Here is a 20,402-nt window from a genome sequence, read left to right on the forward strand (position 1 = left end):
TTCCTTAAAGTGAAGCTAAACTTTGATGAATGTAAGCCTGTTTTTTAAAAATACAGGGGCCCTTTCATTCATCAAAGTTTACAAAGCAGCCGTTTTGATTAAAAATGTACCTTTTTTTCTTTTCACAGGCAGAGCAACTCCCCCCTCCTGGAAATCCTCTCTTCACACGTCAGCAATGACTAATCTGGCTTCCTCCAATCACAGCATTGCCTCAGGCAATGACTACCCTGGGGGTAAAGCCATGATTGGAGGAAGCCGGATTAGTCATTACTGACGTGTGAAGAGAGGATTTCCAGGAGGGGCAAGCTGCTCTGGCTGTGAAAAGAAAAAAAGGTAAGTTTTTAATCAAAACGGCTGCTTTGTAAACTTTGATGAATGAAAGTGCCCCTGTTTTTTAATAGTATTTTTAAAAAACAGGCTTTCATTCACCAAAGTTTACCTTCACTTTAATCCTACGGCTACCATGCCCCTTTTATTGGCAGTATGTAATAATCCTGCATAAGCATGGCATTATCATGGCTGAACTAAAAAAACAATGCCATCTTTTAGTTATCAGTGTTACCCAGAACCAGTTTAACCCCATAAAACTACATAAAAGTACTAACACCTCTTTTGATGCATGTAACTATGCTTGTTCCACACTCCCTAAATAGGCCAACAAGCTAATTCTGTTACCTAGAAACGCTGCAAATCAAATGTTTTGCTTATGAAGTTTGCAGTGTTTTGAAAATGTAGGAATGGATTTAGCAAATTTTTGAGCATTGTGGTATTTGGAAAGAAAAAAAGTAGATAAGTCCTATATCACCCGGGTACTGTATATTGATACCACAACACAGCAACAATGGCACATAGTGATGGTTTGATCTGTGCTGGATCTTATTTATATAGTCCCCTAACTGGCCAGAACAGGCAGAATAGTGTGTTTTGTGTAATGTATAGTCAGGGTTTGGAGATATTACAGTGTTTAGTAGGTCTGGGGGCACATGCAGATCAGCTAGACACATTGGAACCACTATCCTTGTTTAGGCCGTCTTTACAAAGACAGGAACAGCAAATACAAACACATTTAAATGTGAATGTGCAGGACTGGTAAAATCTCTGATTATATGACATGAAGATGTATTTATGTACTGCTGTCTCTTATTAAGAACACTTCTATCCTCTATTATACACAGTGTGTGGTAATATTTGTAATCCTGAAGGCACTTTATTCTTTTGTATGTTTGAAATTTCCTTTAGAGTCTTTAAAGTCAGATCATTTAAAAAATGTTTTACAAAGAATATTTGTTTCAAACAACGTATAAGTTTGTTTCCACATCGAAATGACAAATACAATATTTATTCTTGCACTTTTTCTAGGTTACAGCCTAGATAGTGTGCATGAAGCCTCCAACCCTGTAGATGCTGTAAACAATTCCGAAGCCATCTTCATTGGTAATTATCTTTTGAATTTCATTCATGTTATAAATAGAACAGCGCTGTCATTTTATGTTACTTAATTTGGAATTGTGAACTGCTGCAATCCTTTTTGTTAAAACATATCACATCCTTGTTGCCGCTTTGTGTATTTCTGCTGGTTTGACTTACCTTATTATAAAAAAAGAGGTTAGCTCAAGTTATCCCGACGTGTGAGGGTTATGGTTCAATCTTTATCTTTTATAGAACACTGCAACATATACCTAGAAATGTATTATAACCCAACATGTTTCTAAATTGTAAATACTGTATAGAGCAACTGTTTTACACATGAAATAATATGTTTATGCATGGAAAAAGTTAAAGGGACATTAAACACTTTGAGATGATAATATACAATTATAAATCGTTTAGATATGGAAAAAAACCTCTGCAATATAGTTTCATTATTTATTTTGTCCCCTTTTCCTGTAATTCCATTTTGAAATGGTGAACATTTCAGTTCCTGTTAGAAATGGAAGTGCAGAACATTTATATATGTTATATTCCACACAGACATTGGCTGCACATTCTAGTGACCTATTTATAACTGTTTCTAATCGGCCACAGCAGAGAAAGTAACTCAAAGGGACAGTAAAGTAAAAATAAAAACTTTCATGATTTAAATAGGGCATGTAGTTTTAAACAACTTTCCAATTTACTTTTATTACCAATTTTGCTTTGTTCTCTTGGTATTCTTAGTTGAAAGCTAAATCTAGGAGGTTCATATGCTAATTTCTTAGGCCTTGAAGACTGCCTCTAATCTGAAAGCATTTTGACAGTTTTTCACCACTAGAGGGCGTTAGTTCATGTATTTCATATAGATAACATTGAGCTCACGCACGTGAAGCTCTTAGGAGTCAGCACTGATTGGCTAAAAATGCAAGTCTGTCAAAATAACTAAAATAAGGGGGCAGTTTGCAGAGGCATAGATACAAGTTAACCACAGAGGTAAAAAGTATATTATTATAACAGTGTTGGTTATGCAAAATTGGGGAATGGGTAATAAAGGGATTATCTACCTTTTTAAACAAAATTTTTGTTGGGGTTTACTGTCCCTTTAAGGGACATTAAACAATAAATAAATGCTAGATAGAATAAAGCATTCAAAGAAAAGATTTGTCTGAGAATAACATGTAGATGTATTTTTTAAAGTTTCATTAGTTGTTTAAGCATTCACAAAATAAGCGTAAAGTTTTAGTGTCTATAAATCAGTGGGAGCTGCCATGTTGTAACTTAAAGGGACAGTAAACACCAAAAAATGTTTTGTTTAAAAAGGTAGATAATCCCTTTATTACCCATTCCCCAATTTTGCATAACCAACACTGTTCTAATAATATACTTTTTACCTCTGTGATTAACTTGTATCTATGCCTCTGCAAACTGCCCCTCTTTTGACTGACTTGCATTTTTAGCCAATCAGTGCTGACTCCTAAGAGCTTCACGTGCTTGAGCTCAATGTTATCTATATGAAATACATGAACTAACGCCCTCTAGTGGTGAAAAACTGTCAAAATGCTTTCAGATTAGAGGCAGTCTTCAGGGCCTAAGAAATTAACCCATCAACCTCCTAGATTTAGCTTTCAACTAAGAATACCAAGAGAACAAAGCAAAATTGGTAATAAAAGTAAAATGGAAAGTTGTTTAAAATTACATGCCCTATTTAAATCATGAAAGTTTTTTTTTTTTACTTTACTGTCCCTTTAAAGTAAAACTGTTTAAAGGGACAGTATACACCAATTTTCATATAACTGCATGTAATATACACTACTATAAAACAGGATCTAAAAATCCAGTATAAAACCTTTTAAAAACATTTTACATAAAAAAGGAGAGCGCCACAAACTGAATTCTGTGAAAAGAATATAAAATATAAACAGCGTTGTATACCGCTAAAAAAATATTTCAAATACACAATGTATTATTAAAAAATCAATATTATTTTATTTTCTAATCTCATATAATAAAAAGTTATAAAAGCACTTAAAAAATTGTTTTGCAAACACAAATCAGCATAAAGTTATTGCATAGTATTTCACATTGATATATAGTAGTTTCGTTACTATGTTCCTTATATATCAGACTGCTGCAATTTTTTGAAACTTTCAATGGTTTTCAACAAACGCCCAATGGCGTATTTCAATTGCTACTCAAGTATACGCGAATGGCGGGGTCTTATTAGCAGCCCGCAATATATGTAATGTACAATGTATAGACAATTGAAGCATTCATTACATTTGAGCTAAAACAAAAAAAATAAAAAATCACCTGAGGAAGGGGCGTAACCCTGAAACGCGTAGTGGTAATGTATATACCAGTCTGGCCAGGTAAGTGTTTGCAATCTTTTGCTCAGAACCTGCAGAATTTAAACTTATTTTTTTATTTTTGCTAGTTGTATACATTGTACATTACATATATTACGTGCTACTAATTAGACCCCGCCATTTGCGTATACTTAAAGGGACAGTCAACACCAGAATTTTTGTTGTTTAAAAAGATAATCCCTTTATTACCCATTCCCCAGTTTTGCAAAACCAACACTGTTATATTAAAGGGACATAATACTCATATGCTAAATCACTTAAAACTGATGCAGTATAGCTATAAAAAGCTGACAGGAAAATATCACCTGAGCATCTCTATGTAAAAAAGGAAGATATTTTACCTCACAATCTCCTCAGCTTAGCAGAGTAAGTTCTGTGTAAAAAGTTATACTCAGCTGCTCCCAGCTGCATGAGATTTGGCTAAACTCTCATGAGATTTCATAGTAAGCTTCCTTTACCTGATTGGTGAAATAAGATGAGAGTTCACGAGGCTCATCCTTTCAGCTGTCCCAGGACAGACGCACTAAAATGCTGCTTATAAATCCTTTACAATGGGAGGTGGCTACTGAGGAACTTTTGAGGTAAAATATCTTTCTTTTTTACATAGAGATGTTCAGGTGATATTTCCTAGTCAGCTTTTTACAGCTATACTGCATCACTTTCAAGTGTTTAAACATTTGGGTATTATGGCCCTTTAATACACTTTTTATTTCTGTGACTAACTTGTATCTAAGCATCTTCTGACCGCCCCTAATGACATGACTTTTAGTTATTATCTATTGACTTGCATTTTAGCCAATTAGTGCAGTGTCTGCCACTAGCCACAGGCGTGATCACAATGCTATCTATATGGCCTACACGAGCTTGCTCTCCCCTGCTGTGAAAAGTAAATAAAATAGAGGCAGTCTTCAAGGGCTTAGAAATTTTCATATAGGTTTGCTTTCAACTAGAATACCAAGAGAACAAAGCAAAATTGTTGATAAAAGTAAATTGGAAAGTTGTTTAAAATTACATGCCATATTTGAAAAATTTAAGTTTTGTTTGGACTTGACTGTCCCTTTAAGAGTATCAATTGAAATACGCCATTGGGTGTTTGTTGAAAACCATTGAAAGGTTCAAAAACTTGCAGCAGTCTGATGTATAAGGAACATTGTAACAAAACTTCTATATATCAATGTGAAATACTATGCAATAAGCTGATTTGTGTTTCCAAAACAATTTTTTAAGTGCTTTTATAACTTTTTGTTATATGAGATTAGAAAATAAAACAATATTGATTTTTTAATAATACATTGTGTATTTGAAGCTGTATACAGCGCTGTTTATATACCCTTTTCACAGAATTCAGTTTGTGGCGCTCTCCTTTTTTATCTAAAATGTTTTTAAAAGGTTTTATACTGGATTTTTAGATCCTATTTTATAGTAGTTTCTATTACATGATTCATCTCCTACCTACCTTTTCAGATCAACAATATACTCTTATTTACCATTACCTCTGCTGATAGCTTTCAGTACTGGTTTGGCTATCTGCTATATGTGGATGGGTGTCTTTCGGTAAGTATGTATAATTATTTTAAGACCCTCTCAGCTATGGTTTTGCGCTTTATGTATAAAGTTTTAAATATATGTATTTTACTTATATTTGCCATGAGTCAGGTCTATGTGTATTTATCTTTGTAGTCCAGCAGTTTCGTTATGGGAATCATGTTTAGGAAGCTTGTCTTACCTGGGGTATAGTCTGTTTTTCAATTTGACTTGTTTTTTTCTTGGAAAAATTGCGGGCAAATTAGGCTGGTGAGGGCGCAAAATGCTGTCATGATGCAAGTTCATAATTTCCTGCATCTTAGTTGATGCTTGGTAGTTTGGTGCGAAATTGTGTTTGTTATGACGTGAGTTGCGTCATTGCGGATGTTTGTTGGCGCCAAAAAAATTCTCAATTTCCTTTTGCGCTGTGCATCATACTTGGCGCCAAAAAATTTAGTTTTATTTTACCTCACTTCCTATATGCTCCTTGCCTTCTTTATGCCCAGAGGGCTATGCTATTTGCTTTTTTTTTTTGCCAATTTAGCATTTGCATTTTTTCCCATTCCTGAAACTGCTATATGTGGAAATAAGATATTTCTGTTTAATGTTATTTTTGTTTTTTTACATTTTACAAGATGTCTCAATCTGATCCTGTCTCAGAAGCTGCTGTAGGAACCATGCTGCCTGAACACAGTTCTACCAAAGCTAAGTGTATCTGTTGTAAGCTAGTAGAGATTATATCTCCCGCTGTAGTATGTAACAGTTGTCATGATAAGGTTTTGAATGCAGAAAAGGTTTCTATTAGTGCTAGTACAGTATCTGTTGTTCCTTCAACATCTAAAGTACATGATATCCCTGTTGATATGAAAAATGATATTGCTGATGCGATACATAAGGCTATGGCTGCTATACCGCCTTCAAATAAAAGTAAAAGATCTTTTAAAACTTCTCATAATACTGATGAAATTTGTAATGACCGGCAACATACTGATATATCCTCCTCTGATGAGGATCTCTCTGACTCAGAAAATCCTACTTCAGACATTAACACTGATAAATCATCTTATCTTTTTAAGATTGAGTATATTCGTTCTATGTTAAAAGAAGTGTTAATAACTTTGGATATTGAGGACTCTGGTCCTCTTGTTAATAAATCCAGTAAACATTTAAATTCTGTTTATAAAACTCCTGTTACTACTTCTGAGGTTTTTCCTGTTCCTGATGCTATTTCTGATGTGATTGTTAAGGAATGGTCTAAGCCTGGTACTTCTTTTGTTCCTTCTTCAAGGTTTAAAAAGTTGTATCCTTTGCCAGTGGCTAAATTAAAATTTTGGGGAAAAGTCCCTAAGGTTGATGGGGCTATTTCTACTCTTGCTAAACGTACTATTATTCCTATAGAAGATAGTACCTCTTTTAAGGATCCTTTAGATTAGAAGATTGAATCTTATCTAAGGAAATTTATTTGCATTCTGGCTATATGCTCAGACCTTAAAAAATAGGAAAAGGAAATGAGAGTATAGAGGGGATATTAAGCACTCTTACACCTATCGCTTGTAATAAGCTGTAAAATTACAGCATGAAATATCTGCTAGCGAATAATAAATATATATACTGGTATTAAAACCTATAATCTTTATTAAGGAATTTATTTAAAAAATAATGACTAAGGTGATAAACATCACCTATCATTACCCACACAGATATATTACCTAAAGGTACACCACAATTACTGCACTGCTGCTATCATGTCACCCTGTATTCCTGGCCGATATCAGGAACCGCCGGCTTCAGGTGTCAGGGGTAGCAACAGTTAATGCAGCAAAAATAATTATAAGTGGTATAAGTTGAGTAATAAAAGTAATAATAGAAGTTTAAAAACAAGTTGAACTACACAAACATGTTTCAGCTGTTGCACAGCCTTTCTCAATGTGAACTGACAAAAATACCACTTATGATTATTTTTGCTGCATTAACTGTTGCCTCATGCTACCCCTGACACCTGAAGCCGACGGTTCCTGATATCGGCCAGGAATACAGGGGGGTGACATGATAGCAGCAGTGCAGTAATTGTGGTGTACCTTTAGGTAATATATCTGTGTGGGTAATGATAGGTGATGTTTATCACCTTATTCATTATTTTTTAAATAAATTCCTTAATAAAGATTATAGGTTTTAATACCAGTATATACATTTATTATTCGTTAGCAGATATTTCATGCTGTAATTTTACAGCTTATTACAAGCGATAGGTATAAGAGTGCTTAATATCCCCTCTATACTCTCCCATTTCCTTTTCCTATTTTTTAATATTAATTTAAAGGGGCAGCACCGAGACAATATACATTACCTCCTCTATCCTATCTTTACTCATTGATACTGTGCCTATATTTGACTTTAAAAATTATATGCTCAGACCTGCCATTTCTATGGCTGATGTTGCGGCTGCATTGTTCATTTGCTTCAACATGCTAATCATTTTATCTGTGATGCTATTTTTGATATCATCAAGATTAATGTTAAATCTATGTCTTTGGCTATTTTAGCTATAAGAGATTTATGACTCAAATCATGGAATGCTGACATGGTATCTAAATCTAGGTTACTATCTCTTTCATTCCAAGGTAATAATTTGTTTGGTTCCCAGTTGGATTCAATTATTTCCACTGTTACTGGGGGAAAGACAGTTTTTTCCCTTAAGATAAAAAGTCTAAAGGCAAATCTAAAGCTTCTAATTGGTTTTGTTCCTTTCGTCAGAATAGAGAACAGAAAACCACTCCTTCCCCTAAAGACTCTGGCTCCAATTGGAAGCCATCCTCGAGTTGGAATAAATCCAAGCCTTACAAGCAACCAAAGCCAGCCCCCAAGACTGCATAAAGGCGCGGCCCTCGATCCAGTTCTGATGGTGGGGGGCAGATTGAAATTATTTCAAGATATTTGGGCAGGTTCCATTCAGAATCGTTGGATTCAGAATATTGTCTCCCAGGGGTATCGAATAAGTTTCAGAATAAGAGAATATTTTTTCTCTCTCACGTTCCAACAAATCCTGTGAAAGCTCAGGCTTTTCTGAAGTGTGTTTCAGATCTAGAGCTTCCAGAAATGATTGTATCAGTTCCAATTCTGGAACAGGGTCTGGGTTTTTATTCAAATCTATTCATTGTCCCGAAGAAGGAAAATTCTTTCAGACCAGTTCTGGATCTGAAGTTTTTGAATCATTTTGTTAGAGTCCCAACTTTCAAGATGGGACTATAAGGACTATTCTGCCTTTTGTTCAGCAAGGTCATTACATGTCCTCAATAGACTTACAGGATGCGTGTCTTCATATTCCGATTCATCCAGACCACTGTCGGTTTCTGAGATTCTCTTTTCTAGACAAGAATTACCAGTTTGTTGCTCTTCCATTTGGCCTAGCAACAGCTCCAAGAATCTTTTCGAAGGCTCTCGGTGCCCTTCTATGTGTAATCAAGAGAGCAGGGTATTGCAGTGTTTCCTTATTTGGACGATATCTTGATACTGGCTCAATCTTTTCATTTAGCTGAATCTCACACGTGTTGTTTCTTCAAATACATGGTTGGAGGATCAATTTACCAAAGAGTTCCTTGATTCCTCAGACAAGGGTCACCTTTTTAGGTTTCCAGATAGATTCAGTGTCCATGACTTTGTCTTTAACAGACAAGAGACAAATGAAATTGGTTTCTGCCTATTGCATCATTTTTTAAAGGGACACAACAGTCAAAATTAAACTGGTTTAGATAGAGCAAAATGCAATATTAAGATATTTTTATATTTACTTGGTCGTTTTGTTGAAAAGCATGACTAGATAGGCTCTGAAGCAGCAATACGCTACAGGGAGCCTGCTGGTGACGTGGCTACACACACACGCCTCTTGTCATTGTCTCACTGAGTGTCTAAGTTAGGTCTCAGTAATGCATTGCTGCACTAGAACATTGCCATTTTAATACACATGAAATAGCATGCTATAAATATCAGAAATTATTCTCGGTGCAAACCATCCTCAATCACTCCCATGTACATTTGATTTTATTTTGTACAGACAGCCGTACAGTATCTTAACCGATTCAATGGACATGAAACAGAATCGTCTGCTCTTTCAAATGGTGGTGGTCAAAATGCACCAAGCTCCCATAAATAAAAAAAAAAATGTTAAAACACTTTGGGCTTTCACTTGGGAGACTATCTTTAGGGACACATAATAAAACAATCTAAAATGTTTATAGACTCCCAATAAAGTGTATTGTATAGTGCAGGGGTCGCCAACCTTTCGGACCTCGGGGACCACTAAACTCAGAATTTTGAATCCCGTGGACCACTAACATGAATTTATTTCTATAATGTGTGTGTGTGTGTGTGTGTGTGTATATATATATATATATATATATATATATATATACACACACATACTGTTCATAACTAGTATAACCATAGCTATGTTTACTTTATGTATATATATTTATGTATATATATAAGTTACCTCTCCAGTTAGGAATTTTTCAAAACTACTTATGATCATGGACAGACATTGGAGTCATAAATTAATAGTGATAGTTAGAGAACAGTTATGCAAATTGGTATCAAACACCTCTCTAAAAGACAGCTTCCCCAAAGTGTTGTCTAAGAAAAAAACAGTAATAAGCTAAAAACTTATGTATAGAGAGGGTGCTTAATAGGCATACACACATACTGTACATAACTAGTATAACCATAACTAAGATTACTTTATGTATATATTTACACATTTTTAAGAATTATTTTTGGAATTAACTAACTGAATGACAGAACTGAGATAATACTTCCAAATGACAGATGAAGGGTGAGTGCCAACTTTTGAGCTGGAAACAGAGAGGCAGAAAGTGGGGAAAATAATTATGTTTAAAAGGACCAAAAGACTTTCAAGTTACCTCTGTATAGAGAGGGTGCCTAATAGGATAAAGATATCAACACTTTCTAATATTTCAAATATTTATTAAAAGTATAATAATAAAATAAATTATGGGACGTCTCCCTATAAAACACAGTCGACTAAATAATCAGGTGTAATATAAAACATGTGTTGTATCCACAATGCGTAGCATCCACAATGTGTGTTAAGATGTAACAGGCTAGCATCTTTATTTTTGGATACTAGCCTGTTGCATCTTAACACGCATCTCTGAACAGCCCGCCAGATCGGAGGAGTTAAAAATACAATCTATCTAAGTAAGTTGTGCAGTACTAAGCAACATGCGTAGGGAGATTGTAATTTAACTCCTGCTCTGTTGGTTTTCACTGATGTCCAGCCAGGTCATGACACCATCAGAGAAGATTAATTCCTGCTTGATGGTGTCAAGGACCACCAACATCTTCTCGTGGACCACCAGTGGTCCATGGACCACTGGTTGGCGACCGCTGGTATAGTGTACAAGTTCCTCAATTAAAATATGTTCAGCGATCCCCTAACAGAAAAAAATGACCCTTATTTCTATTCTGGCACAACGGGGCCCTCTAGTTTTTATTACAACCCGCAAAAGTCTGTACGGGCCCCTCTTTAAAATTTGGATATCTTTGATAAAAATTAAAGGGACAGTCTAGTATAAATTAAACTTTTATTTTTCAGATAGGACTTTTAATTTTAATCAACTTTCCAATTTACTTTTATCATCAAATTTGCTTTTTTCTCTTGGTATTCTTAGTTTTAACTAAACATAGGTAGGCTCATATGCTAATTTCTAAGCCTTTGAGGGATGCCTCTTATCACATGCTTTTTAAATCTCTTTTCAACACAAAGAGACAGAAAGTACATGTGGGCCATATAGATAACGCTGTGTTCAGGCACAGGGGGTTATTTAAGATTTAGCACAAAACAATGCTAAATTTAAGACAATAGATAATAAACAGTTACAGTCATGTGATCAGGGGGCTGGTAGAGGGTTCCTAGATACAAGGTAATCACAGAGGTAAAAAGTATATAAATATAACTGTGTTGGTTATGCAAAACTGGGGAATGGGTAATAAAGGGATTATCTATCTTTTAAAACAATAACAATTCTATGGTAGACTGTCCCTTTAAGTAAGGTTATCACAGAAGCAACAGTTGTCACCTGGCTATTTTCAATGTTATTTACTAATTCTTTTGTTGCAGCCTTCTCACATACAGTGAGATTTAAATATAACAATGGTATATTCTGAATCTGCTGGGTCTGGTTAAAAAAAACAATATATAATTTGTGTGGGACACTCACTGAAATATGACCCACAATAGTGTTTAAATTTAAGCAGCAAATAAATTTAAAAATATTCAGCCAGATTACGAGTTTTGCGGTATCAGTGAAAAAGCAGCGTTAAGGCTCTTTTTCACTACCGCTGATATTACGAGTCTTGCAGGTTTAGGGGCACAGCACACTTTTTTTGGCCGTAACGCAAATTAACTTACGCAATTTGCGTAAAGTCTTTTTTCAATGAGACTTCCATAGCGCTGGTATTACGAGTCTGCCTGGGAGGCCAAAAAGTGAGCGGTACACCCTATACCGACAAGATCAATACCGTAAACTGAAAGTCAGTAGTTATGAGTTTTACACTACAAAGCTATAATATAAAACTCATAACTAAAGTGCTAAAAAGTACACTAACACCCATAAACTACCTATTAACCCCTAAACCGAGGCCCTCCTACAGCGCAAATAATAAAATCATTAACCCCTAATCTGCCGCTCCGGACATCGCCGCCACTATAATAATCATATTAACCCTCAAACCACCGCACTCCCGCATCGTAAACACTAGTTAAATATTATTAACCCCTAATCTGCCGCCCCTAACATCGCCGCCACCTACCTACATTTATTAACCCCTAATCTGCCACCCCCAACGTCGCTGCCACTATACTACATTTATTAACACCTAAACCTAAGTCTAACCCTAACCCTAACACCCCCTAACTTAAATATAATTAAAAGAAATCTAAATACCTAAATAATTCCTATTTAAAACTAAATACTTACCTGTAAAATAGAATAGTTACTAAATAGTTATTAACTATTTACTAACTACCTAGCTAAAATAAATACAAATTTACCTGTAAAATAAAACCTAACCTGAGTTACACTAACACCTAACCTTACACTACAATTAAATAAATTACCTAAATTAAATACAATTACCTAAATTACAAAAACAAACAAACACTAAATTATACAAAATAATTTTTTTTTATCAGATATTTAAACTAATTACACCTAATCTAATAGCCCTATGAAAATAAAAAGCCCCCCCCAAAATAAAAAAATACCCTAGCCTAAACTAAACTACCAATAGCCCTTAAAAGGGCCTTTTGCAGGGCATTGCCCCAAAGAAATCAACTCTTTTACCTGTAAATAAAAATACAAACACACCCCCAACAGTAAAACCCACCACCCACACAACCAAACCCCCCAAATAAAATCCTAACTAAGAAAAACCTAAGCTCCCCATTGCCCTGAAAAGGGCATTTGGATGGGCATTGCCCTTAAAAGGGCATTTAGCTCTTTTTCAAGTGCCCAAACCCTAAGCTAAAAATAAAACCCACCCAATAAACCCTTAAAAAAACCTAACACTAACCCTTGAAGATCCACTTACAGTTTTGAAGACCGTACATCCATCCTCAACGAAGCCGGGAGAAGTCTTCATCCAAGCGGCAAGAAGTCCTCAACGAAGCCTGGAGAAGTCTTCATCCAAGCCGGCAGAAGTGGTCCTCCAGACAGGCAGAAGTCTTCATCCATCCGTTGCGGAGCGGGTCCATCTTCAAGACATCCGGCGCAGAGCATCCTCTTCAATCGAAGTCTTCTTCCAGAATAAAGGTTCCTTTAAGTGACGTCATCCAAGATGGCGTCCCTTGAATTCCGATTGGCTGATAGAAATCTATCAGCCAATCGGAATTAAAGGTGAAAAAATACTATTGGCTGATGCAATTCTGGAGGACCACTTCTGCCGGCTTGGATGAAGACTTCTCCCGGCTTCGTTGAGGACTTCTTGCCGCTTAAAACATAGAAACATAGATATTGACGGCAGATAAGAGCCATAGGCCCAGCAAGTCTGCCCGACCTTACCTAACAGTATAAACTTATCTAGTTCGTAGGATAGCCTTATGCTTGTCCCATGCATTTTTAAAGTCCCCCACAGTGTTTGTTGCTACTACCTCTTGAGGAAGTTTATTCCATAAATCAATCACTCTTTCTGTAAAGAAGTGCTTCCTCAAGTTACTCCTGAATCTACTACCCTTTAGCTTGAGCTCATGACCCCTTGTTCTTGAATTTTCCATTTTATGTAAAATACCCACATCCTCAGTTTTACTAAACCCTTTAATGTACTTGAAAGTTGCTATCATATCACCTCTTTCCCTTCTCTCCTCTAAGCTATACATATTTAGGTCATTGAGCCTATCCTGGTAAGTTTTATTTTTTAGACCATGTACCATTTTGGTAGCCCTCCTTTGCACAGATTCAAGTTTGTTAATATCCTTCTGAAGATATGGCCTCCAGAACTGCACACAATACTCAAGATGAGGCCTAACTAATGATCTGTAAAGTGGCATAAGAACCTTACTATTTCTGCTGCAAATACCTCTACCAATACATCCAAGCATTCTGCTAGCCTTACTCGCTGCATTACTACATTGTTTACTAAGTTTTAAATCATCTGAAATAATAATTCCCAAGTCCTGTTCCTCATCTGTAACAGTCAGTAAAGTGTCATTGAGTCTGTAATTAACATTTGGATTTTTCTTCCCTAAATGCATTATTTTACACTTTGCTGTGTTAAACTTTAGATCCCAGTCGTTTGTCCAATCCTCCAATTGTTGTATATCACTTCTCATTTTGTCTACCTCCCTGGAACATCCACTCTGTTGCAAATTTTTGTATCATCTGCAAAGAGACATACTTTCCCCTGTAGCCCTTTGCTGATATCGCAGATAAATATGTTAAACAAAACAGGCCCCAGGCCCCAATCCCTTGGATAAAGACTTCTCCTGGCTTCGTTGAGGATGGATGTCCGGTCTTCAAAACTGTAAGTGGATCTTCGGGGGTTAGTGTTAGGTTTTTTTAAGGGTTTATTGGGTGGGTTTTATTTTTAGCTTAGGGATTGGGCACTTGAAAAAGAGCTAAATGCCCCTTTCAGGGCAATGGGGAGCTTAGGTTTTTTTAGTTAGGATTTTATTTGGGGGGTTTGGTTGTGTGGGTGGTGGGTTTTACTTTTGGGGGAGTGTTTGTATTTTTTTTTACAGGTAAAAGAGCTGATTTCTCTGGGGCAATGCCCCGCAAAAGGCCCTTTTAAGGGCTATTGGTAGTTTAGTTTAGGCTAGGGTTTTTTTTTATTTTGGGGGGCTTTTTTTATTTTGATAGGGCTGTTAGATTAGGTGTAATTAGTTTAAATATCTGATAATTTCTTTTTTTATTTTGTGTAATTTAGTGGGGGGGTTTTGTAATTTAGGTAATTTTTCTTCTGTTAAGTGTGATCAGTCCACGGGTCATCATTACTTCTGGGATATTAACTGCTCCCCTACAGGAAGTGCAAGAGGATTCACCCAGCAGAGCTGCATATAGCTCCTCCCCTCTACGTCACTCCCAGTCATTCTCTTGCACCCAGCAACTAGATAGGTCGTGTGAGAGGACTATGGTGATTATACTTAGTTTTATATCTTCAATCAAAAGTTTGTTATTTTAAAATAGCACCGGAGTGTGTTATTACCTCTCTGGCAGAGTTTGAGGAAGAATCTACCAGAGTTTTGCTATGATTTTAGCCGGAGTAGTTAAGATCATATTGCTGTTCTCGGCCATCTGAGGAGTGAGGTAAACTTCAGATCAGGGGACAGCGGGCAGATGAATCTGCATAGAGGTATGTAGCAGTTTTTATTTTCTGACAATGGAATTGATGAGAAAATCCTGCCATACCGATATAATGTCATGTATGTATACTTTACACTTCAGTATTCTGGGAGAATGGTACTTCACTAGAATTACACTGTAAGAAAGACATAAAGCTGTTTAATAACTAGAGATTATGTTTAACGTTTTTGCTGGAATGTAAAATCGTTTTCATTTGCTGAGGTACTGAGTGAATAAATGTTTGGGCACCATTTTTCCACTTGGCAGTTGCTTAAATCTGTTTTTTCTGTCAGTTTCTGTTCTCCCTCACTGCTGTGTGTGTGGGGGAGGGGCGCTTTTACTATGCATCAAATATTTCAGTCAGCAACTCATTGTATTCCCTGCATGATCTGGTTCATCTCTACAGAGCTCAGGGGTCTTCAAAACTTATTTTGAGGGAGGTAATTTCTCTCAGCAGAGCTGTGAGAATTATAGTTTGACTGAAATAAAAACTTTTATTCTGTAATTTGTTTCCTGCTTTCAGAAATTGTTATCTTTGCTAATGGGATTAAACCTTTGCTAAAGTTGTGTTGTTTACAAGGATTGAGGCTATATCTGTTTCAATTTATTAATTTTTAACTGTCATAGATCTTCTGTGCTTCTTAAAGGCACAGTACGTTTTAATATTATTCTATTTGAATTGTATTTCCAAGTTGCAAGTTTATTTGCTAGTGTGTTAAACATGTCTGATTCAGAAGATGATACCTGTGTCATTTGTTGCAATGCCAAAGTGGAGCCCAATAGAAATTTATGTACTAACTGTATTGATGCTACTTTAAATAAAAATCAATCTGTACAAATTGAACAAATTTCACCAAACAACGAGGGGAGAGTTATGCCGACTAACTCGCCTCACGTGTCAGTACCTACATCTCCCGCTCAGAGGGAGGTGCGTGATATTGTAGCGCCGAGTACAGCTGGGCGGCCATTACAAATCACATTACAGGATATGGCTACTGTTATGACTGATGTTTTGGCTAAATTACCAGAACTAAAAGGTAAGCGTGATCACTCTGGGGTGAGAACAGAGTGCGCTGATAATATTAGGGCCATGTCAGACACTGCGTCACAGGTGGCAGAACATGAGGACGGAGAACTTCATTCTGTGGGTGATGGTTCTGATCCAAACAGACTGGATTCAGATATTTCAAATTTTAAATTTAAACTGGAAAACCTCCGTGTATTACTAGGGGAGGTGTTAGCGGCTCTGAATGATTGTAACACAGTTGCAATACCAGAGAAAATGTGTAGGTTGGATAAATATTTTGCGGTACTGACGAGTACTGAGGTTTTTCCTATACCTAAGAGACTTACTGAAATTGTTACTAAGGAGTGGGATAGACCCGGTGTGCCGTTCTCACCCCCTCCGATATTTAGAAAAATGTTTCCAATAGACGCCACCACAAGGGACTTATGGCAAACGGTCCCTAAGGTGGAGGGAGCAGTTTCTACTTTAGCTAAGCGTACCACTATCCCGGTGGAGGATAGCTGTGCTTTTTCAGATCCAATGGATAAAAAGTTAGAGGGTTACCTTAAGAAAATGTTTGTTCAACAAGGTTTTATATTGCAACCCCTTGCATGCATTGCGCCGATCACGGCTGCAGCGGCATTCTGGATTGAGTCTCTGGAAGAGAACATTGGTTCAGGTACTCTGGACGACATTACGGACAGGCTTAGAGTCCTTAAACTAGCTAATTAATTCATTTCGGAGGCCGTAGTACATCTTACTAAACTTACGGCGAAGAATTCAGGATTCGCCATTCAGGCACGCAGGGCGCTGTGGCTAAAATCCTGGTCAGCTGATGTTACTTCTAAGTCTAAATTGCTTAATATACCTTTCAAAGGGCAGACCTTATTCGGGCCCGGGTTGAAAGAGATTATCGCTGACATTACAGGAGGTAAAGGCCATGCCCTGCCTCAGGACAAAGCCAAAGCCAAGACTAGACAGTCTAGTTTTCGTTCCTTTCGTAATTTCAAAGCAGGAGCAGCATCAACTTCCTCTGCACCAAAACAGGAAGGAGCTGTTGCTCGCTACAGACAAGGCTGGAAACCTAACCAGTCCTGGAACAAGGGCAAGCAGACTAGGAAACCTGCTGCTGCCCCCAAAACAGCATGAATTGAGGGCCCCCGATCCGGGATCGGATCTAGTGGGGGGCAGACTTTCTCTCTTCGCCCAGGCTTGGGCAAGAGATGTTCAGGATCCCTGGGCGCTAGAGATAATATCTCAGGGATACCTTCTGGACTTCAAATACTCTCCTCCAAGAGAGAGATTTCATCTGTCAAGATTGTCAACAATCCAGACAAAGAAAGAGGCTTTTCTACGCTGCGTACAAGAGCTCTTGTTAATGGGAGTAATCCATCCAGTTCCACGATCGGAACAGGGACAGGGGTTTTACTCAAATCTGTTTGTGGTTCCCAAAAAAGAGGGAACTTTCAGACCAATCCTGGACTTAAAGATCCTAAACAAATTCCTAAGAGTTCCATCGTTCAAGATGGAGACTATTCGGACAATTTTACCTATGATCCAAGAGGGTCAGTACATGACCACTGTAGATTTAAAAGATGCTTACCTGCACATACCGATTCACAAAGATCATTACCGGTACCTAAGGTTTGCCTTCCTAGACAGGCATTACCAGTTTGTGGCTCTTCCATTCGGATTGGCTACAGCGCCAAGAATCTTCACAAAGGTTCTGGGTGCTCTTCTGGCGGTACTAAGACCGCGGGGAATCTCGGTAGCTCCATACCTAGACGACATTCTGATACAAGCTTCAAGCTTTCAAACTGCCAAATCTCATACAGAGTTAGTGCTGGCATTTCTAAGGTCACATGGATGGAAGGTGAACGAAAAGAAAAGTTCACTCGTTCCACTCACAAGAGTTCCCTTCCTGGGGACTCTTATAGATTCTGTAGAAATGAAGATTTACCTGACAGAGGACAGGCTATCAAGACTTCAAAGTGCTTGCCGCACTCTTCATTCCATTCAACACCCGTCAGTGGCTCAATGTATGGAGGTAATCGGCTTAATGGTAGCGGCAATGGACATAGTACCCTTTGCACGCTTACACCTCAGACCACTGCAACTGTGCATGCTAGGTCAGTGGAATGGGGATTACTCAGACTTATCCCCTTCTCTGAATCTGGATCAAGAGACCAGAAATTCTCTTCTATGGTGGCTTTCTCGGCCACACCTGTCCAGGGGGATGCCATTCAGCAGACCAGACTGGACAATTGTAACAACAGACGCCAGCCTTCTAGGTTGGGGTGCCGTCTGGAATTCCCTGAAGGCTCAGGGACTATGGAGTCAGGAGGAGAGTCTCCTGCCAATAAACATTCTGGAATTGAGAGCAGTTCTCAATGCCCTCCTGGCTTGGCCCCAGTTGACAACTCGGGGGTTCATCAGGTTTCAGTCGGACAACATCACGACTGTAGCTTACATCAACCATCAGGGAGGGACAAGAAGCTCCCTAGCTATGATGGAAGTATCAAAGATAATTCGCTGGGCAGAGTCTCACTCTTGCCACCTGTCAGCAATCCACATCCCGGGAGTGGAGAACTGGGAGGCGGATTTCTTAAGTCGTCAGACTTTTCATCCGGGGGAGTGGGAACTTCATCCGGAGGTCTTTGCCCAAATACTTCGACGTTGGGGCAAACCAGAGATAGATCTCATGGCGTCTCGACAGAACGCCAAGCTTCCTCGTTACGGGTCCAGATCCAGGGATCCAGGAGCAGTCCTGATAGATGCTCTGACAGCACCTTGGGACTTCAGGATGGCTTACGTGTTTCCACCCTTCCCGTTGCTTCCTCGATTGATAGCCAGAATCAAACAAGAGAGAGCATCAGTGATTCTAATAGCACCTGCGTGGCCACGCAGGACTTGGTATGCAGACCTGGTGGACATGTCATCCTGTCCGCCTTGGTCTCTACCTCTGAAACAGGACCTTCTGATACAGGGTCCCTTCAAACATCAAAATCTAACTTCTCTGAAGCTGACTGCTTGGAAATTGAACGCTTAATTTTATCAAGACGTGGGTTTTCTGAGTCAGTTATTAGTACCTTAATACAGACTAGGAAACCTGTTACCAGAAAGATTTACCATAAGACATGGCGTAAATACCTACATTGGTGTGAATCCAAAGGTTACTCTTGGAGTAAGGTTAGGATTCCTAGGATATTGTCTTTTCTACAAGAAGGTTTAGAAAAGGGTTTTTCTGCTAGTTCATTAAAGGGACAGATCTCAGCTCTGTCCATTCTGTTACACAAACGTCTGTCAGAAGTTCCTGACGTCCAGGCTTTTTGTCAGGCTTTGGCCAGGATTAAGCCTGTGTTTAAAACTGTTGCTCCACCATGGAGTTTAAACCTTGTTCTTAATGTTTTACAGGGCGTTCCGTTTGAACCCCTTCATTCCATTGATATAAAGTTGTTATCTTGGAAAGTTCTATTTTTAATGGCTATTTCCTCGGCTCGAAGAGTCTCTGAATTATCAGCCTTACATTGTGATTCTCCTTATTTGATTTTTCATTCGGATAAGGTAGTCCTGCGTACTAAACCTGGGTTCTTACCTAAGGTAGTTACTAACAGGAATATCAATCAAGAGATTGTTGTTCCTTCTTTATGCCCAAATCCTTCTTCAAAGAAGGAACGTCTACTGCACAACCTGGATGTAGTCCGGGCTCTAAAATTTTACTTGCAGGCAACTAAGGAATTCCGACAAACGTCTTCTCTGTTTGTCATTTACTCTGGGCAGAGGAGAGGTCAAAAAGCATCCGCTACCTCTCTTTCTTTTTGGCTTCGTAGCATAATTCGTTTAGCTTATGAGACTGCTGGACAGCAGCCCCCTGAAAGAATTACAGCTCATTCTACTAGAGCTGTGGCTTCCACTTGGGCCTTCAAGAATGAGGCCTCTGTTGAACAGATTTGCAAGGCTGCAACTTAGTCTTCGCTTCATACTTTTTACAAATTTTACAAATTTGACACCTTTGCTTCATCGGAGGCTATTTTTGGGAGAAAGGTTCTTCAGGCAGTGGTTCCTTCTGTATAAAGAGTCTGCCTATCCCTCCCGTCATCCGTGTACTTTTGCTTTGGTATTGGTATCCCAGAAGTAATGATGACCCGTGGACTGATCACACTTAACAGAAGAAAACATAATTTATGCTTACCTGATAAATTCCTTTCTTCTGTAGTGTGATCAGTCCACGGCCCGCCC

The 20,402-nt window shown here is 38.0% G+C and overlaps 1 protein-coding gene across 3 annotated transcripts in view; it reads left to right on the plus strand.

The window, feature by feature from the left end:
- LOC128645588 (alpha-aspartyl dipeptidase) overlaps nucleotides 1-20,402 on the plus strand; it is a 128,183-nt gene that overhangs the window by 16,082 nt on the left and 91,699 nt on the right. For all 3 annotated transcript variants that reach the window (XM_053698672.1, XM_053698673.1, XM_053698674.1), the window contains exon 4: nucleotides 1,360-1,434. In XM_053698672.1, the coding sequence (XP_053554647.1) occupies nucleotides 1,360-1,434 (75 nt within the window). The remainder of the gene's footprint in view (nucleotides 1-1,359; nucleotides 1,435-20,402) is intronic.

Source organism: Bombina bombina, chromosome 1 (assembly GCF_027579735.1).
Source record: "Bombina bombina isolate aBomBom1 chromosome 1, aBomBom1.pri, whole genome shotgun sequence".
Taxonomy (NCBI): Eukaryota; Metazoa; Chordata; class Amphibia; order Anura; family Bombinatoridae; genus Bombina; species Bombina bombina.